Source organism: Perca fluviatilis, chromosome 5, assembly GCF_010015445.1.
Source record: "Perca fluviatilis chromosome 5, GENO_Pfluv_1.0, whole genome shotgun sequence".
Classification (NCBI taxonomy): Eukaryota; Metazoa; Chordata; class Actinopteri; order Perciformes; family Percidae; genus Perca; species Perca fluviatilis.
Window position 1 is genome coordinate 26,136,881 of NC_053116.1, and position 19,357 is coordinate 26,156,237.

At 38.3% G+C, this 19,357-nt stretch overlaps 2 protein-coding genes across 3 annotated transcripts in view; one reads left to right on the plus strand and one right to left on the minus strand.

The window, feature by feature from the left end:
• Positions 1–298: 298 nt before the first annotated feature.
• emc1 (ER membrane protein complex subunit 1) lies at positions 299–10,365 on the minus strand. Of its 2 annotated transcripts, XM_039800525.1 has the most exons (23): positions 10,220–10,365; positions 9,597–9,724; positions 9,438–9,503; positions 9,257–9,350; positions 9,042–9,170; positions 8,665–8,791; positions 8,410–8,559; positions 8,114–8,281; positions 7,698–7,769; positions 7,347–7,445; positions 7,110–7,206; positions 6,295–6,411; positions 5,816–5,824; positions 5,217–5,416; positions 4,854–5,003; positions 4,341–4,502; positions 4,078–4,197; positions 3,510–3,647; positions 2,607–2,780; positions 2,137–2,347; positions 1,931–2,015; positions 1,695–1,824; positions 299–1,277 (listed from the first exon to the last, which is right to left on the minus strand). In XM_039800525.1, exons 1-23 carry the CDS (start codon positions 10,309–10,311, stop codon positions 1,098–1,100), a joined length of 2,898 nt encoding a protein of 965 aa, XP_039656459.1. In that variant the 5' UTR covers positions 10,312–10,365; the 3' UTR covers positions 299–1,097. The 2 variants fall into 2 exon arrangements, with proteins under 2 accessions (XP_039656459.1, XP_039656460.1); XM_039800526.1 differs by lacking the exon at positions 5,816–5,824 and having other exon boundaries at positions 10,220–10,364.
• A 2,104-nt stretch (positions 10,366–12,469) lies between these two features.
• The window catches only part of ubr4 (ubiquitin protein ligase E3 component n-recognin 4), a 62,807-nt gene continuing 55,919 nt past the window's right edge, over positions 12,470–19,357 (plus strand). The window contains exons 1-7 of the mRNA XM_039800440.1: positions 12,470–12,622; positions 16,904–17,001; positions 17,110–17,213; positions 17,476–17,605; positions 18,281–18,426; positions 18,620–18,719; positions 19,055–19,196. Coding sequence (XP_039656374.1) covers positions 12,498–12,622; positions 16,904–17,001; positions 17,110–17,213; positions 17,476–17,605; positions 18,281–18,426; positions 18,620–18,719; positions 19,055–19,196 — 845 coding nt within the window. The 5' untranslated portion in view covers positions 12,470–12,497. The remainder of the gene's footprint in view (positions 12,623–16,903; positions 17,002–17,109; positions 17,214–17,475; positions 17,606–18,280; positions 18,427–18,619; positions 18,720–19,054; positions 19,197–19,357) is intronic.

A 19,357-nucleotide genomic window follows, 5' to 3' on the forward strand; every position in this document is an offset into this window, starting at 1 on the left:
TAATAACCTCATTATTGGCCAACTGAAAAGTGTTAAGGCTTTTAGCCAATTTTACTGTTTTATAAATCAAATACATTTCTGGAAATGTATTACAACCTACAGTAACTACAATGTTAACACATCCTTACAGTAATTCTGCACCTAGATTGCTTAAATTAATAAGCATTAAATATACCAGGTTTACTTTTTTTTTTAAATAACGACCATAATCTAAATATAATGACCATAATCAAGCATTTGTTCCAAGAACACATTTTTGCTCTCTCTGAAAACAGAAAAAAAAACATTTAAACTGGAGTTCTGAGACAAGAAGAAATTTTAATGGAGCCATTAGTGGATAAAAACTGCTCACACGAATGAGCTGCAAGATGATTGATGTACAGAAAATAGAGGCTACTGATGGGTCATTTTCCTTTGTTGAGCATGTGATGGTGACAACAGTGTGACAGTGCCATTGGTGGGAAAGTCTTTAGGAAAGCATAAATGACCATTTCTTGTCCATTCTGCATGATCTTCTCACACTTTATACAGTTCTTCATCTGGGCATCACCGTGATTCAGCAAGCTAAAAGAATCAAATCATGCTCACGTGTGTTGCATGTCTTCTGTATCGCCTTTCTCAAACCTCAATATGTATTCACTCTCCATTAGAGTAGTCTAATGAAGTATCTAATGAAGAGTAAATGCCTCAAACTATTTTGGAAGAAACTAACATTGCTTAAGTATCCAACTTTCACATGTGTGGGAATTTCCAAACTCCACAATTTATTAAATCCAAATCTGTATTATTCATTTGGAATTAGTTATGTGTTAAACATTTAATCAAAATGACATTGCACAAAAAAAAAAGTTATTTTACTATGAAATAATTCCTTGTGCTTGCAAAAATAAGTTAAAAAAACAACAACACATAAAACCTCTTCTAATCCCTCCTTTCACCCCCACCCCGCTGTCCCCTCACCCCTGCAGTTCCTTATGGGCCTTATTGATCTTTGGCCTGTGTTCTTCTACAGGCATGGTCTCAGCCGTCTCATCTCCTCGGGCTGAGGTCCTTTGTGCAGCCTCGGGGCTGTAAGAGATGGGATTTTGACCAATCCTTTACCGCCAGGCCCGGTTAAGCAGTTTGACTTCTGCCAGGCGTTTGCTGATCATGGTGGCAAAGAAAAGGGCGAGGAGAACGCTACTGATCAGCATGTAGTCATAGTCGTCTTTAAGTACGTCAAACTGCTTTGAGGGATAGACGCGTGTCTGGTAGATGTCGAGACCATATGCCACCACCTACAAGGAAAAAGGTAACATTGTCATATTTGATCTACCTGTATGTTTTGGATGGATTTTTTTATTTTTATGGCTATGTAAAACTTTTATTTATTTTATTTACTACTCAGTATTAATAAATACACAAATATTATATTTTCTTCACTGGAATGACTTAATATTGCTGAAGTTATTATGCCAGTAGTTGTTTATCCTGTGACTTTAAATGGTAAGCAAATATCATGCTGTACTGTCACTGGCAGATTTTAGAAAATAAACACTCCAAATGGAAAATTAGGAAGTTAAATTGTGACACATAGGGGCAGTTCAAGAATAAATAGTTTCCACGACATTCTGTTAAAACAATTGCTAAAACAAGAAATGCATACCTTGGTAATCATCATATAGGTTTCTCAGTATTGTTAAAGGCAGACTCACCAGACAGGTTGACTCCAGTCCAGAGGGGGCAGTGTAAATTCCTCGCACTCTTGATACAGTCTGATTGTAGTTGATGAACCACTCTGTACGGATCAGCAGCTCTGGTGCATACGGTATCAGGTTCTCTTCCCTGGAAATCAAGTAAACAAGTTAGACAGAGAGACAGGAAAAAAAAAAAAAGAAAAAAAAAAAAAGTCAATTAAATATTTTAAACCAAGCCTGACAAGAGGACGCACCGGCTTTGCTCAGTTACTATTTCTGGCCTCCGAGGGTCAAGGAACATCTTGGGTAGTGACAAAATCCCTCCAGATGGCAAGCCAACTGTGACGAAGAAAACCCAAATACACATATTAAAAAAAGGCTGAACAATGTTGAAAAGAAGGTGGGTAACTCAAACAGTAATGCACTGCAGCCCATAAGACTGGACCTCGCTAAAACTTACTGAGCAGATGGCGGCTGGTGATGCCCTTCTCGGTCAGTGTGGCCTCCATGGTGGAAATGGAGGAGGGGAAAATGTAAGACTGCTGAAGCACCTGAGGAGCGTGTGGCCGATCCAGCGAGCTGAACACGGTGCTGTTGTAGAGCTCCATCCCTTCATACAGTTCAATTACAGAGAACTCGTTCCTGCGAGACTTGGTGCTCCAGTATTCGTACTGCGGGGTCAAACATAGGCGGGGGACACATTCAGATCAGCTGTGTTCCCCTTCAACATTTGTCTATTTAAGGTCCCATGGCATGAACATTTCACTTTGAGGTTTTTTTTAACATTAATATGCATTCCCCCAGCCTGCCTATGGTCCCCCAGTGGCTAGAAATGGCGATAGGTGTAAACCGAGCCCTGGGTATACCAAGCAACAAAACAATATAAAAAATATTTTTTTATGATCGACGTTAGCTGTCAATAATACTCACCACCACCCAGTTTTCAGAGTGCACAACATGCACTGGTCCTCTGGCCTTTCTCTGAACAGCCTCGTGGATGATGCGACCAGTCACGCCATCAATCAGGAGGATCCCGACAAAGCTTCGCTCCTGATGCAAGTCTGTGCTCTCAAGCACCACGGCCAGGAGATTTGGGTTCAGGTACTGCAAGAAATTAGATGAAACACAATTGAGCATCTTAATCAAATCAAAGTTTTAAAATGCAAATTTTATGCATGAATGAATATGGAATGAGGGCTGGATGTTCTTGGTCCCCATGCTAACTTTCATACAAGCTCTAAGAGTGGGAAAGACACCACTATGTTGTTTGTTATGTCACACACATTTGTATTCTGGGGTGTAATAAACATTGTAGTCTCCAGAATCCTTGACAGGGCTTTGGAGTTTTGGGTTATTGTACATTTTGGGGATTTGTGTGAGAGAGTGCCTAAAAATAAGTGCAGAATATGGTGCATTTTCATAGATCACGCAGGAACTACAGTAGGGAGTGTAAGAGTCTAAGAAGAAATCCAAAAAACAGGGTTTATTCTTATTTAGAGTCAGTTGGTGGAGAGGAGATGATTTACTGGAATAGTGACATGAGGTACAGTATTCTCTGGAAAGATGAGTTTTCAGCCTACATCAGAAGCCTAGGAGTGACTGTGTTTCTGACTGAAGTGGGGGTGGGAGGGAGAGAGAGAGAGAGAGAGAGAGAGAGAGAGAGAGAGAAAAAAAAAAAAAAAAAAAAAAAAAAAAAAAAAAAAAAAAGAGAGAGAGAGAGGTCTAGACAACATTGACCAAATCCAGCACCAATAAGAACAATGACATAACTTTCAAACGCAACACTCCTTCCAAACCACAGCGTTAGTACGCTTTCAGGGGAAGTTATCGTACCTTATATAGAACACTACGGTCTCCCATCACTCTGCCCTGGGAGTGTACATGCTCATTGGGCCTTTTGCCTTTGACTGAGACAATCCTCTGGACCTCGGTTGGGACGACAACCTCCCAGATCAGCTCAGTCGACAAGTCCTGAACGCACAAAACATCCAGATTAATTATTTTTGACCAATCAGTCAACTGTGATTTAAGTATTATTTAGCTCACTGTGAGAGAAGGAACAATAAAACAGACCTCTGGCTGTAATGTTCATTCTCAGAATATTTTTTACAATGATTATGTCCATTTGCTTGTACAGTGCTCCTTTGATAGCCTTAAAACTGGCAGACTCTCAGTCAAATATATTCTTAATCTATTAAGCATTTGTTATGCAAGAATATTTGAGCATTCATGGTCATGTTTTCATTCATGAAATATAGTGAAATTGTCACTGCAATTATAAACAATAGAAATATGGGAACCAAAAGCTGAAGACTGGTGGTGGCTAGGCTAAAACTTGAAACCCTGGAGCCCTAATGTGCAAAGAACGTTGAAATAATTCGGCAAAAGAAGGTTCACTTGCCGTTCGTAGCCTGTAGCCAGAAAGTCTTCCCTGGCTGGAGTCAATAAGATAAAAGAATATGGATGAGGCCATCTCCTGGAGCTGCTGTAGTACATTCTTTGTAGAGGGAAAAGCAGACACCTGTGGAAACATAATAGATGGATACAATTTTACAAATTGAGTGTTGGCCTGATGCACATGGATACACAAGATGTATGTCTGTCTCTCTAGTAGTGAATGCAGAATGTTGATCTGGTGGGTGAGGTTTACAGTTTGCCACTGACCTTGTACTGGTCATCAACAAGAAGTAAGACCTTTGCATAATCCTGGTCCATGAGAGGCAGCATGAGTGACTGAAGTATTGGCTGAGTCAGGGCAGGTGGGCTGATGTGACTCGTTTTTCCAAAAATGGGATTAAACACATGGAGTGTGGCCAGGCCTGTGTCCTAAAGGAGAAGAAACAAATGAGAACAGAAATATATACAAAATGACAAGATAAATACACACCACTTGTGCAGTTACACCAATGTTTCCTTTCAAGTACTGGTAACTGCAGAAGGGAAAAAAAGTATTTAGCTTTTGCGATGCGTACTGTACTGTATAAGGCATGCTCAGTCGAAATTTAAAGTGTTCTCTCTTGAAGCCCCTAACTCTATGCGAGGTACAAAAATGAGCAATTGATCTGCTGATTTCACAATAAAGTCTTTTGCTTTATTTATGTTTGTGTGGTCCACAAAATAATAAAATTGACACCCACCCTGAATCTCTTTAACCACAGAGCTCTTGTTATGAGATACCTTGTCTTTGATGAGCAGTGTGCACTGTGGCGGATGAGGGAAGTGTGCCGTGGTCCGTTGCACCATTAGTTTGAAAGCTGGATTAGATGGGATGTTGTTCAGGTAGTGCCTCCATAAAATGCTGCCGGTCTTGCTGTCAATCCCAAAGAGCTTCACAAAAAGAAGAAAAGGAAGAAAAAAAATATGAGTTTCATAGCTGCCTTATGAAGTCTATTTATTAATGTTTAATTTCACTTTAGGCCTGCCTGACCATAGACAAAATAAACAGAAACTGGTTCAAACCACAAATGTGCAGCACAGCTCATCCCTCTTGAAACACTAGCTAAGAGTAACTCCACGACAGGGTAAGCTTCGGTCTCGTACCTTCCCAGATGCAGTAACCATAACCATCATCTTCTGCAGGTTGAACTCGTCTCTGGAGAGGTTCTCAATGGTCACATCATTTTTGACTTGACTGCGAGGCTTCCGTGCATCGTAGAACAGCTTCCAGAGATGAGAAATCCAAGCTTGCAGCAAGATAAGCTGAGAGGAGAGCCTCTTAAGCACCATGGACATCAGGCCGTCTAGACAAATTACAGAGAGAGCACACAGATGCTGCTTAAGGACTTTCAATGGATTGAGAAACACAACTTGGACCCTGTCAAATTGCTATTGCAGGCAAAGCGCAGGTGTACCTTCAACAACACAGTACATAGAGTACATCACTGTATGTGGAAAACATCACTGTATGTGGAAAAACTAGAATACTATAAAGGAATACTTGTTTAGCCGCTTATTTCTAACACCATTAATAAAACAAGAGTGGAATAAGCGGCTTTGTAAAGATACGACTAAAAGCGAAATCAAGTAACAGAATGAAAGGCTCAGTGGATATGGTGTGGGAGTTTTAGTCAACAACAGGAGATCCTAACCTTAAATGAATCAAGTTTTTATGGGGAAAAAAAAGCAGAGAAGGGAGTTACCTTGTATGGCTGAATCCAAGCGAAGCAATAAAAACAGAACAAAGACAAAAGAAAGTGAAGCAGATAGCAACCAAGTGAACACACCCAAGAAAAACGTTTTTTTTTTTTTTTTTTTTAAACCAGGCCACCAAGCCTGTTGCAATCTACAAAATAACAACTGATGATTAAAAACAGGTGCTGAGCAGTTGAAGTAAGATGAAAATATAAAGCAACATTCAGTGGACTTAAACATTAGTTCATTAGTTTGTAGAGGAAACTCTAAAAAAGGATTAACCAAGCTTGACAAAATATCCTAAGATTAGGAATTGCACAGCTGCCTTAAGTTTCTAGGACATGCAAGAAAATTAAAGAACTACCAGGACGGAGTGAAAACTGAAAATAATAGACAAAATATTAAGTATTAATCCACAGATTAGATTAGTACTTAAAAGTTAGAAAATTAGGAGAAAAACATGAAGGGATTCTGGTTTGACATTTACCAGCCTTTTTGCCAAACTCCCCCTCCAGCTCTGCCTGTGTTCCTGTGAGAGGCAGATCCACCATTTCCATTGTCACCACATCTGACAGGGCCTCCTCTCTCGTCCACATTACACGCCCTGAAAAAGAAAAAAATATAAGACTCATTTTTGTCCTGTAATCATTCATTCCACTTTACACACCCTGCGACAGTATGCAATTTGTGTGGACGCTTTCCGTGAATTACAACATGAAATATTTCCCCCCTCCCTTGTGCTTGGGGAAAAGACAAGATTGTGTGTACATTATGAAAACTGACAGCCTGTTTGTGCTCCACACAGTGGTTGGATGTTGGCAGCATTTTTTGATGATTTAGAAGTGGAATATACCCAAATGTTATCATGAGGCAAATCGTGGCTCACCAGTCTTTTTGCACTTTGAAAGAAGTACTGGTTCTCAACAGTAAACACAATGAGGGACGCTCTTTTTACATAAATCAAAAGTTTCAAGCCATTTCACCTGTTGGCTATAAATCCCCATGTGATTCACTGAAGACACCCGTCTTCAGGCTTCCATTGTCATGCATAATGAAAAGCAAAAGGTCAAGGGGTGTGTTTTTTTTGGGTTCTGGTCAAATAAAATTCCTGAAAAAAGGTCTGCTTATTTTATCACAATGAGCAGGAATTTAAAATGTATGGACGTTGGCGCCCCTCAGTGGTAGAATAGAAAAACACACCAGGGCAGACAGGAGTGCATGCTAGTACCTCAGATAACATTAATCAGCGCAGACTGACATTCCAACACTACCAAAGCTTCCTGTTTCCTGTGCCATCCATACCTGGCTGCTGGATGAAAGTGAGTGTGTGGTCTTCTGTCTGCACCATGACCCTGTAGCCAACTGAGTCGTCTTTCTTTAGGAATGCTTGTACATACAGCTGGAAGAATGAAAGAATACAAAAGGGTGTTATGTTATAAAGTAATTATAAAATAAATTTGAAGCCTTGGTCAAGTCCTTCCCATCAAAGGCCAGATATCAAACATGCTGGAGAATCACTTGGAAGAAATTTAGACTCACCTTCTCTGGTTTCCCACCATTAGGATCCATATTGAAAATCAGTGTTGTGTCTAGAAGTCTGCGTCCAGTTTCTCCACTAAAGAGGTTAATACTGCAAGCCTATAGGGAAGAAAACAGATAATCATATGAAGCACACAAAATGCTTCTCATCTTGAGGAGAACACATTTTATCAGTTTATTAAAATCCTCATGCACATCACACATCAAGCACACAAAGAGACAACTAAGACTGTACTAAACCTGCTGCTATACACTGTAGTTTTCAAAGAGAGCATGATGGCAAACCACATAATTAACAAGTTGTATGTGTGTGATGTATGTGATTAATATAATGATTTCACATTAACTCACAGTTTTATTCTTGGGCGACATGACAGCAGCAACAGTCTTCTCTCCAGTGGTAGCAAATGAAACCAGCATGGCCTATGAATCAAGATAAATAAGTCATCAACAATTTTCCCAACTGATTCCTAAATTAACAATTGTACTATCTTCGTATGACACACTGAGATTTACACCGTCTTAATAATAGATAGAAGAAGAAGAAACCCACACATTTTTTGATATTTCAGCAAGAAAGTCAAGAGACATTTACATTGTAGGCATGTAACTAAAGCTTTTATCCAGAGTGACTTACTGTACAATAATTATAATATTAGAATAAATTAACATTTTTGGATGGCAAACATGAAGTGGTCTGAGTTTTAACTGTCAGAATCTCGATCATGCATGAGAGAGAAGAGCAACGTGGAGAAACCGTTACGTACAGGCTTGAAATCCCTGAGTGTAACTATGTGACCATTGTTGAGCTGGAGAAGCAGGTGGTGTTCAGGCCCAAGCTGAAGGAGGAACTCCGACAGTGGTGGGCGAGCTGGGTTGGGCTGGGTGGACACCAGTACTGGCTGGAAACCAGGCGTGACTTCAAGTCCCAGCGACTAAAAGAAGATACATGGAAGCATACCGTAAAAACAACAGAAAAATGCATTCACACAGAAAATGGATCCCTACCAAAACCAGAGCATGGGAATTTTTATAAAGGTTTTGGTTTTATTCTGGTGGGTACCTGCAGGGGGATCTGTGTCATCTGGGACTGCAGGTGCAAGTCAAGCATGTACAGGGATACTGTTGCAGAGTCCACACAAGTCAACATCCCCTGGTCGATCACTGAACAGCTGGCCTGTATGTTGGACAGCCATGGAGCTTCGACTGAGATCTGAGAACAACATAAGCGAAGAAGTAAGAAATGTGGAATTCAGTTAATATGTTACAACACCACAACTTGCATTTATATACTATCTGGACTATACATCTGGATTACCTGCTTGATTATCTCTCCATCCTCCAAACTGTAAGCAACAATTGCAATGTGGGAATGGGGGACAACCCCCAGTGCATACACTTCACCATTACCACCAGAATACACAGCCTGGTAATCCACGGTTTCACTGTTGAGATAAAAAGGCAGAGAGTTATATGATTTTTATAATGCCAACCTTGTTGGTAAACACAAATTATTTGTGCCTTTATGTATCAGACATTTCTGCTGCTTAAATACGACAATTTCTATTTTCTGCGTCCGGTTAATGCTTTCTTGATCTTTAATTTCAGGGGAGACATTTCATTAACAAAGAAAGGCTTCAAAATCGAGTTTCAATGTTGTTGACCCAATGACATAAAAAAAACACGTCCACTTGCCTTTCTGGTAGATTCTCTATCCATTTCTGATGACCATTAGACAGGTAATGCAGAGAGAGGACAGTTTTCTTCAAAACAGCCACGTGTTTCACTATGTCTTGCTGTCCAACTAAACATGCCGACTGGAAACTGAAATGTATAACAAAGGCAGTTAACATCTGATCAAAATAAAGAAAATTTTATACTTAACCACCACAAATCAAGGAAGTGATCACCTGCCAGAGTCCAGCACAACCTCCCAGTTCAAACCACCAATATTTATCTCCCAGGAGCGCAGTAGGCGGCCATTACCAACCACCAGCACCGCATCTAGGTAACAAGAACAGTTTTATGAGTTATCTGCTTTCAAGAGGGGAACTAAAAGCTCTTTAAGCTCAACTGCAATAACAAACTCACCTTGTCCATGTTGCAGAAGAGCGTCAATGTTTCCCTCCGGCCCAGTCTTATCTACATGCCGCCAGACTGTAACAGACATTGAAACAATTCTAATATAAAAACACAAAGTATGTCAACATGGCCATTTAGAACTTTCTATTACAAAAAAAAAATACTCACAGAGTTCTCCAGTCCTGGTATTGAGTGAAGCAAACACATTGCTCTCTGTTGCCACAAGCACCTTTTTGGATGACTGCACATGTGAGTCGAAGTGGGAAAAGCGAACCTTGCCAACATACTGCTGCCTCCTGTGAATCACAAGACAGAACACCAGCTGTCAGAAGGTCAACAACCTAGTTTATAACTACAGCTGAACCAATGCTTGGACCCCTGCAAGGATCAAACCCTAATGTTACGAGAAACAGCTCAAATTTAAAACAAGAAAATATTGTTGTACGGTAACGTTACAATAGTTATTATCAGATTGGTTCAAATGCTTTCCAAATGCCTAGAAATCAATTCCAAATCACATTTACTAAATCTCATTGAGCTCACTAGAAATGTGGTTTCCTAAAGACAAATCAAAAATAATGAACAAGACAACAGCATCTGCAGTAAGCTAGTGCTTGTATTATTATTATTACTATTTGTAATATTCTTTGGCCTGTTCTCTCACACAAAGTCCACCCCAAACACACCGGGTCGCAGCTAGTGGCTGTGACAGGTGTTAGCATTAGCGTTTCCAAATTAAAATAAGGCTCTAAATAGCGCACATATCTGATCGTTCTCTAGATTCCTCTTACCAGTCAAATTTCCCTACTTGATCCTCAAACACAGCCTCGACAGTGCTGTATAACATGATAAATTGCAGGCACAACCAAATTAGCTTTGCCATTGCAGCAGTAGCTTTAGCTTGCTCTTCAAGAGAAGGAGGAAGTCGGAAGTTGACTGTCTTCTTTCTAGTCTTGTGACTGAGAGGTGCTGCCCCCTACAGGGTAGAAAAAAGCTTCGATACCTATGTTCAATACATGCAGTGATCACAATTGTGTTTAACCCTTTTGACCCCTTTTCAAAATGTTTATATCAGAAATATGGGTTTCTTTGTACCAAAATGCCCAAATATAACATGGATGCATGGATGTTCTTTGCAGGTAAAATTAATGATTAGATTCATTGAATTGTGAGTGTTTTATTCAATTTTTATAACATTTGAAAAACATGTTTAAAAGGTTTTAAAACAGCATCCTGACTAAACTTTGACATACCCGTCTGTGATCCAGTCAACATCATTTGATCTTAACTATTAGTCAAAATAATTCATTATTTCTCCTTTTTTTAACTCAAAAATTAGGTATATTGTCATATAATTAGGTTTATTGTCCATGAATTTAAAGCAAAACGTTTTCAAAAGTGACAAAAACGTTTTCAAAAGTGTCAAAAGCATAAAAAAGAGCCAAAAATGCTGGAAAAAAAGCACAAAACAATTCAATTTCACTTTTGACCTGAATGGGAAACAAGTTCATGGTCGAAGGGAAGACAACACAAGGGTTAACTTTCATCTGAAACAAAAGTTCAAATAACGTAAATTAAGGTAGCGATAATTACATGTTATAAATCAACTACCTTTTTGACCAAGCTTTTTCATGCAGACACAAATTCGGCTTGACTTATGGTGATGTTTGCACAAAATTAATATTAGAATGAATTGCACAAACACTGTGTACGAAAGGTTAAAAGATGCTGTCTACAAAAAAAAGTATTTGTGTATAAAAATGATTTAGAGATTTCACAGTAAAAGAAACAAAACAGACCGCAAGATTGAACAACCCTTTAGCTAAACTAACTCCCCAGAGTTTAGAAATAAAATTCTGAGCCTCTATATTACACTTAAATATTTTAATTCTGAGCCTGTAGTTACATTTTACACTTTCTTCCTAATCTAAATGTGATTTGTTTACGCTGTAAGAAACCAAAAACATTAAAGAGACTAAACCTTTTTACTTGGTTGCCGCTATTATGCAAAAGTTACCTTTCTGAAATTAAAGCTGCAATAAAAGTACTGTGAATCGTTCTTAGCTTACATTGTATTTGGACCAGTATTAATACCTCAGATTTCTATCCAATATGCTAAACACACACACAATATTAATTTACAAGAATGTTCAAATATAATCAAACAATGAATTGAGTGAACTGTATAGGGTATTTGTATTGTTTGTATGGGAAAAAATGTAATGGTAATAAAGGCATTGTTTTATTTTTATGTACAGATCAGATTGGGATCTTTATATTTCCTCCAATATGATGAAAAAAAGTTCCTGTAAGTCATTATCATAGGTCATTATAATAAGAAATGTTCTTAAATTTATGAGATATTTCAAATGAATAAGACAGTATCTCAAAATAATGACTTGGTATCTTAAAATAACGACTTAATATCTAAAATGTAATGACTTCTTAAAATAACGACTAAGTTCTAAACAGCCACTTATCTCATAATAATGACTTATTGTTTTGAGATCTAAGCCTTAAGCAATGTTCTCATTAGTTTTGAGATAGGCCTACTCATTGTTTTAAGATACTTAGTGATCATTTGGAGAAATCTTCTCATTATTTTGAGAAACTATGTCCATATTTTGAGAATGTTTCTTATTTATTTATTTATTGGCGGCAAATCAAGATTAGCATCCATTATTAATCCCACAACAGGGAAATACAATGTTGCAACAGCAAGGGATAGGAGAAAAAGTACAAATAATGAATAAATATGAGTAAAGAGAATCAATAGTAAAATGTATTTACAGTATTGCAGTATTGCACAGTCACGTTTATCAGTCCAGGTGTGTGTGTGTTTTGTCCCTGTGGTCTACTGGGAGCAGTGCTGATTGTCTGGCAGCAGCAGGAAATACCTGTATTATTAGCCCTCATTAACCCCAAAAACTGTTTTCTTGGAAGCAGTCGGAGTAGATTTTGTGATGAAATGATGTTGGCCTGACTGTAGTCAGATTGTGAGCGCCCCCTGTGATTTGCTGTCACAGTTTCTTCTTTCAGTAGCTAGTTAGTTTTCTATGGGATTTCAAGATGGCGTCGAGTGGAGGAGATGGGGAACACGAATGGACAGCGGCAGTACGGCCGCTTTTATCAGCTTCGTACACCGCTTTTGAAACGAAGGAGCTACCTCAGCTTATTGGGTCTATAATCAACAGGTAACCGGTTACATGTCAATACATTGCGTGTCTCTATTCGCTCAAATACTAGCCGTGTCCACCCATGAGTGAGCTGGCTAGCTAAGTTGCTAACTTAGCATGTTTGGTTAACGTTGAGTTCGATGGGAAACGTTAGCCGTTTAGCTAACGTTAGCGGCTAGCAAGCTTTTTGAGCTTAACTTGTAACGTTACTGCTACTGACGTTAGCTAACTTACTCAAAATGCTATTTGGCTTACACTGGCTGGTAATTCATTAACTGTTTGAAACCAGGCTCGACTTGTTACTAATTGACGTTTATCAATACTGTGACATTATTGCTGTGGAATCGTCAATCGGCGTCGCAGTGTAACGTTTAAAAAATATGCATCATCATTAGCTAGCTAACACAAACATTAGCCAGCAAGCTAACGTTACCTAAGGGCCTTTCAGACGGACTATGTAGCGTCACGTTAAAATGGCCAAGCCATTGTAATATTTAACGTTAACTACGTCAGCTAACTATAGTTGGCTACATTTGATCCAGTCTACTCTGGGCATGTCAACAGACAATGTAGCTAGCTATACGTTAAAGTTAACTCCGTCAGTTTGACGTTATCTGCTGTGTGTCTGTGGTTGGACTGGAAGTAGGCGGGGACCTTCTTGAACTCCACTCATTTTTGATGAGGTGGTGATGGGTCGCTTTGTAATTAAATGAAGATTGAGAACAATCCGCCACGGTTGTGCTACTAGGAAGCTGGTGCAGTGCCTGTAACGCTGGGGGAACTTGTCTTTAGAGACGAGTGTTATGACCAGGCATTATAAAACTAGGTAACGTTCAGTATATGAACATTTCGGCCTACAAACCACCAATCCACACAAAATCACAATGGAGTGGTAGCACCTGACGTTACACCTTAGTCAGTTTGTCACTTGACACTTCTTCAGTGGTGACATCAGCTGATCATTCAAGTTAAGAGCTTCCTGCGATGTTTATTGGTTTCATTTTCTGAAGAAACGACACACTTAAAAAAAAAAAAAAAAATGTAAGCAGTAATACTGTCAGTTTTGTTTTCCAATAAAACGTCTAATTGGGCTTGTATACACGTCTATATGACTATTCTGATGCTCACTCATTAGCTACAGTATCAAATCTAAAGCATGTTCTGCTCATGCAAGTGTTTTCAACTTCGTGAGCATGAGAGTTGGATTATGCCGAGTGAGTGCTGCAAGAGTAGTTTGACATTTAACAGAATTGTTGGTTTTTGGGGTTGTCAGCATCATGGGTGCTGTGTCTTCAGCAGCACATTTCACTGATGTGTGCTACTAGGAGAACAGTAGACTGTATGATGATGAAAATTGAAAAGCAAAAGTGCAGATCTTTCCATTATTTACCATATTCCCAATTTTAAAGCAACAGCCGAAACACTTTGCTAATACAAAATAAGATGGAATCACCCTGGTAATGTGCAGCTTAGAGAATAAGCAAATTGTGTTTTGTAATTTTAGAGAGCAGAGGTGTTTTCTGAGTATTTGGTTATATTGGTTATTGTGCATACTTTAGATTTGCATATTTTTGTGGTGTGGCAAGAAAGATGGTGTAGGTCACAGCTGAGGTGAGGTCTATCAGCAGAAACATTACGTCAGAGCTGTGTGTTTCCAGGTGTTTTTAAGACACCAAATGTGCTAAGTTTAAGTGCATAATTAAACTGTTTTTCCTTGGTGGCAAGTAGCCAAAGAGCAGATCTGTCATTTCTGATCTGACATTTTAGAAAAGACTGCATAAACAGTGAGTGTGCTCAAAGGCATTGCTTTTGCCGGAGGGAGATGCACAATGTCATGTCACTATACTGACAGCCAGGGCCAGTTGTGTTTTCTTGTTATTTATGTGAAAATACATTTATAAACATTCATTAATGACAAACTACCGTGGTTTGTGAAATGCATACAGGTTGTGCCTACTGCCTATTCAGTAGTATTTTCCCCAGGCCTGTTTGGAAAGCAAACATGGTGCCCATTTCAGAAAGCAGGTTTAGTGAAAACTCTGAGTTTGTTAACCCTGAGATGAGGGAAACTCTGGGTTTTCTGTTTCAGAAAGGGAGATTATTTAAATCTGAGAAGGAGGGGTAACTCCAGGCCGTTTCAGAAAGGGATGGAACTTAACCTCAGAGTCAGTTACTAATGGTTACTAAGTCTGTGAACCTAACCTGGTCGGGAGCAGTTTTTCTTCAATAAACCTCAAGTTTCTCTCAGTCTCCTCCCTCTGACGCAGCTCTCTTTCATTTCCTCATTCATTCAGTCTGTATCAGGCGCATTGTAGAGCAGTTCTGTCATCTGCGTGAATAAAAAAAACGCGTTAATTTTTTCTCCGAACATGCCATGTCCTTTTGTCGACGATCCCGTTGATGAAGAAGCTGTATTACTTCGCAGGGAGTTGAACATACGTCGGGAGATGATATTGAGGCCCGACTAGATGTATTTTCATTTCCAGATAACTACCTGTTTGACAGGTTTCGTTTTTCTAAACAGTTGATCAGATATGTAGATAACCTTATCCGTCCTCATAACACTAACGTCACCCATCGTGGACATGCTCTTACATCCAAGCACATTCTTAGTGGTGCATTATATTTTTTGCAAATGGCAGTTGTCTTTACAACATTGGTGATGCGGATCATATTAATAAAGCCACTGTATGCAGAGCTGTCAGAAAATGCCTCGCTCTGAAATGTTTTTTAAACGTTTTTGTGGTGTTCCCTGGACACAAACCAGTGAGAGCCATTAAAAAGAAATAAATGATTATACATTTTAATTCTGTTAATGACATGGTGCTGCAACCTCAGAATGGGATTAGTAGTAGCTTACTTTTTCGACCACCAGGATTGCACCTAAGTGAAATTATAGGTGTAATACCATTCCAGTTTTCACCAGTAGTATTATAGGTTACCTGTGATTAAATATGAAATTAATACACTATATTAGAGCTTTTGCATTAACTCAAGCAGCAATTTTTTCCCACACCAATTCTCGCTATTTTGCAGCAGCAGCCGTGTTGCTTTTTTTTTAACAAAATATATGTTCAAACTCGCTGTATATGCGATTGAGTAGTTTCAGTTCCAGAGGGGTAAAGTATGCTGACCGATTTGTTTGTGGTTGTTGCCATGGTGAATCGTAGTATCATGGCTCCATTCATGCTGCCTTTTTATAGTGGTGGTGCTTAACCCTGAGTGAACCTACTCCGAGTTGATTGAACCAACTCAAATCAGCTGTTCTGGAACCGAAAACTGAGTTTCCCATCTCAGGGTAAATCACTTCAGAGTTCAGGGTTAGACTCAGTTTGTTAAACCTCCTTCCTGGAACGGACCCCTGGACGAATCTGCATTGATGCAGTGACAAACCATAATCGATTATAGCCTAATAATGTTGCTTGTTGATTTTCCTGTCACTGCTTTTTTTTCTTTTTGTTTGTCTGTTGTCTGCTGTGTTCAGACTTTGCTACATTCAGAGCAGTTACAATAAAAAGGGGAGTTCATACATATCTGACTGCTTGAATTTGTTGATGAAAACCATGTGTATTACTTACTTATTATAATAATAATATTGAGGAGGTGATGTAGAGCTGGGCAATATATCGATATTATATCTATCGTGATATGAGACTAGATATCGTCTTAGATTTTGGATATCGTAGTACGGCATAAGTGTTGTCTTTTCCTGGTTTGAAAGGCTGCATTACAGTAAAGTGATGTCATTTTCTGAACTTACCAGACTGTTGTAACTGTTATATTATTTGCCTTTACCCGTTTAGTCATTATATCCACATTACTGATGATTATTTATAAAAAATCTCATTGTGTAAATATTTTGTGAAAGCACCAACAGTCAACACTACAATATCGTTGCAGTATCGATATCGAGGTATTTGGTCAAAAATATTGTGATATTTGATTTTGTCCATATCGCCCAGCCCTAAGGTGATGTATCATGATAACGAATGGATTTCAATCGCTGACAGAATCATTGTAATTGAATCGAATCGTGAGACCAGTGAAGATTCACAACCTAATGTTTTTCTAGATTAGTATTTTTGGCAAATGCTGTCTGTGGTGAAGGAGGTTTTCAGACTGTTGCTAAATGTTATAGGTGGTATTAAGTTCATTGGACTTGCATTTGTCTCATAAAACACCTTGTCATCATCTGTGTTCTGTTTCTCTTAACTTTTCTCCATAAGAACAATGCTGCAAAGATGTTCTACATAAATTCATATTTGACAGTGTTTAATGATATATTCCATTCATTTGCAGTGAATCAGACATCCTTCACCATGACAAACAGTATGAGCCTTTCTACTCATCATTCGTGGCACTCTCTGCACACTACATCACCACAGTATGTGGGCAAAGTATGTATCTTTCATTTTCAAAATGCTACTGCTATAAATCCAAAACATTTAAATGTTACAGGTTGTGTTTCTTCCAACCAGCAATTTATTTTTGATCTGTCTCTCTAGTACCGAGAAATCAGCTGCTGTCGGTTGCTGCAGCGTGCAAAGTATTGATTGAATTCTCACTGCTGCGCTTGGAGAACCCAGATGAGGCATGTGCGGTATCACAGGTGAGAGAAACAAACTGCATGGGAGAATGTAATGTAGGACTGCATTCAACTGAACATTTTTGGTCAGTTTTAAGGAGGTAGGACCAGCCACAAACAAAATGTAGAAAAGCTTTTTCTGTCAGCCACTTTGTTTTTGATTATTTAAAATAGATATTAACTTGCATTTTCTGGTGATCTGTCAGTTTTCTGTTTAAAAGGACATGATTTACTGTATAAACACACAAGTTAAATTTAATAATAAATACTGTTTATTTTTCTTCAGAAACACCTGATTCTTCTAATAAAAGGTCTTTGCATTGGCTGCAGCAGACTAGATCGCACAGAAATCATTACTTTCACTGCTATGATGAAATCTGCCAAGTTGCCTCAAACCGTCAAGACCCTTTCAGATGGTAAGTGTGCCTTAAGGGAGGGAGCAGAGTTAAACAATACTTTGCGGATTAAGCACTACTAGTAGAAAACATTTTCATTTATTAAAAAAAGAAAGAACAAACAGTCATTAAAAACTGAGAAATTGGCCCCACTGAGGAATTTTGGACTGGGGACTTATTCGATTTTAGATTAGATTCAACTTTATTGTCATTGTGCAGAGTACAAGTACATGCAGTACAAATGCAGTTTGCGTCCAACTTGAAGTGCAGAAAAGTGCAATGTGATATTCAAGTATAGACAGGTGGTGCATAGGCAGGACAAGAAATATATGTATATTATGCTATAAGAGCAGAATAAATATGGCTATGTAATATGAACAGTGTATGAAAAGCATGTACAGATATGTGCAATGTAGTAGCAGTGACATTATAATAGTAGTAAGAATAATATAGATATATGCCGTGTATTAGCAGAATATAAAATAATAAGAAACAGAATAAATATAATACATTGGTATTTATTTTCTTAGTTCATTAGTTTCCTATATTGACTGGTGTAGAGAAGGTTCAATGATATTGTTGGTATTTATACATACTGGGGCTGAAACATTGACAGAATAATCCCACAGAAAAAATCCCACAGCTTTGGTATGTGACTGATTTAAAAAAAGGTGTCCTCCTTTGTTCATTTAATAGTGGAAGATCAGAAGGAGTTGCCCAGTGCTGTGAACCCAGAACTTCGACAAAAAGAAGTACAAATGAACTTCTTTAATCAACTGACTTCAGTTTTTAACCCTGACCTTACCACCATCTTGGCCTCCCCATCAGCAGCACACATGCAGGCAAGTGTTACAGACCAGCCCTGCAGCTGCTGTAGTTGACAGCTTATATTCCATTTTTTTTTTTTTTTTTTTTTTTTTTAAAATAAACTTACTTTTAACCTGTAATATAATTTGCCTCATACTATATAACTAAAATTGTCATACGGTTGTAATGAATCATCATGATTATGCTTTTTTATCTCTCCAACTATAGGCAGAGAGTGATTGCGATGACCAAACCACAGATCAAGCCATTCAGGCCAAAATGAAAAATGCCTTTGTCTCTCAGAATGTGTCAAGCTTACAGGAACTTGGTGAGTTGTCGTTGCTTTGTTTGTAGGACCTTTTTGGTTCAACACTAAGTTTACAGTTATACCGTTACGTGTCTTGATTTAAAAGTTTTGTACTGAAACAAACACATTTCAAATCTTTGTTTTTGGCAAAGTCTGATATTTTATAAAGTAAAACTACATTGTGATTTTTTTTTTTCAATACAGACAATTTTGAATTTTAGGGCATCTCTGACTTTTCTCTTTTGTTCTTTTCTTATTAGAGATAATGTGTGTGTGTATATTATTTATTTATTTATTTATATATATATATATATTTATTTATTTATTTATTTATTCTTCATAATTTGTATTTCCAGGTGGGTCTGAGAAGTTGCTTCGTGTGTGCCTCAACCTGCCCTACTTTCTGCGCTACATCAACCGTTTCCAGGATGCTGTATCAGCCAACTCTTTCTTCATCATGCCTGCTACAGTGGCTGATGCCACTGCTGTCCGCAATGGGTAATTTATTTATTTATGTATAAGGTTAAAATGTTTTAATGTCAAATTTTATAGAATATATATTGTTATATTATGATTTGTTTTAAAGGGGCAATATAATCTGTAAATTTCTGCATGTGTATGCGATTACTAGTGTTTGGAAAGTTTTTCTCTCTCAAACA

Excerpts from the sequence above, each read along its gene's own strand:
- emc1 (XM_039800525.1), bottom strand. The coding sequence starts at position 10,311 with ATGGCAAAGCTAATTTGGTTGTGCCTGCAATTTATCATGTTATACAGC. Across the intron at positions 9,351-9,437 it reads TCTTCTGCAACATGGACAAG|ATGCGGTGCTGGTGGTTGGT; the intron begins GTGAGTTTGTTA and ends CTTGTTACCTAG. Across the intron at positions 2,781-3,509 it reads ACCGTAGTGTTCTATATAAG|TACCTGAACCCAAATCTCCT; the intron begins GTACGATAACTT and ends AATTTCTTGCAG.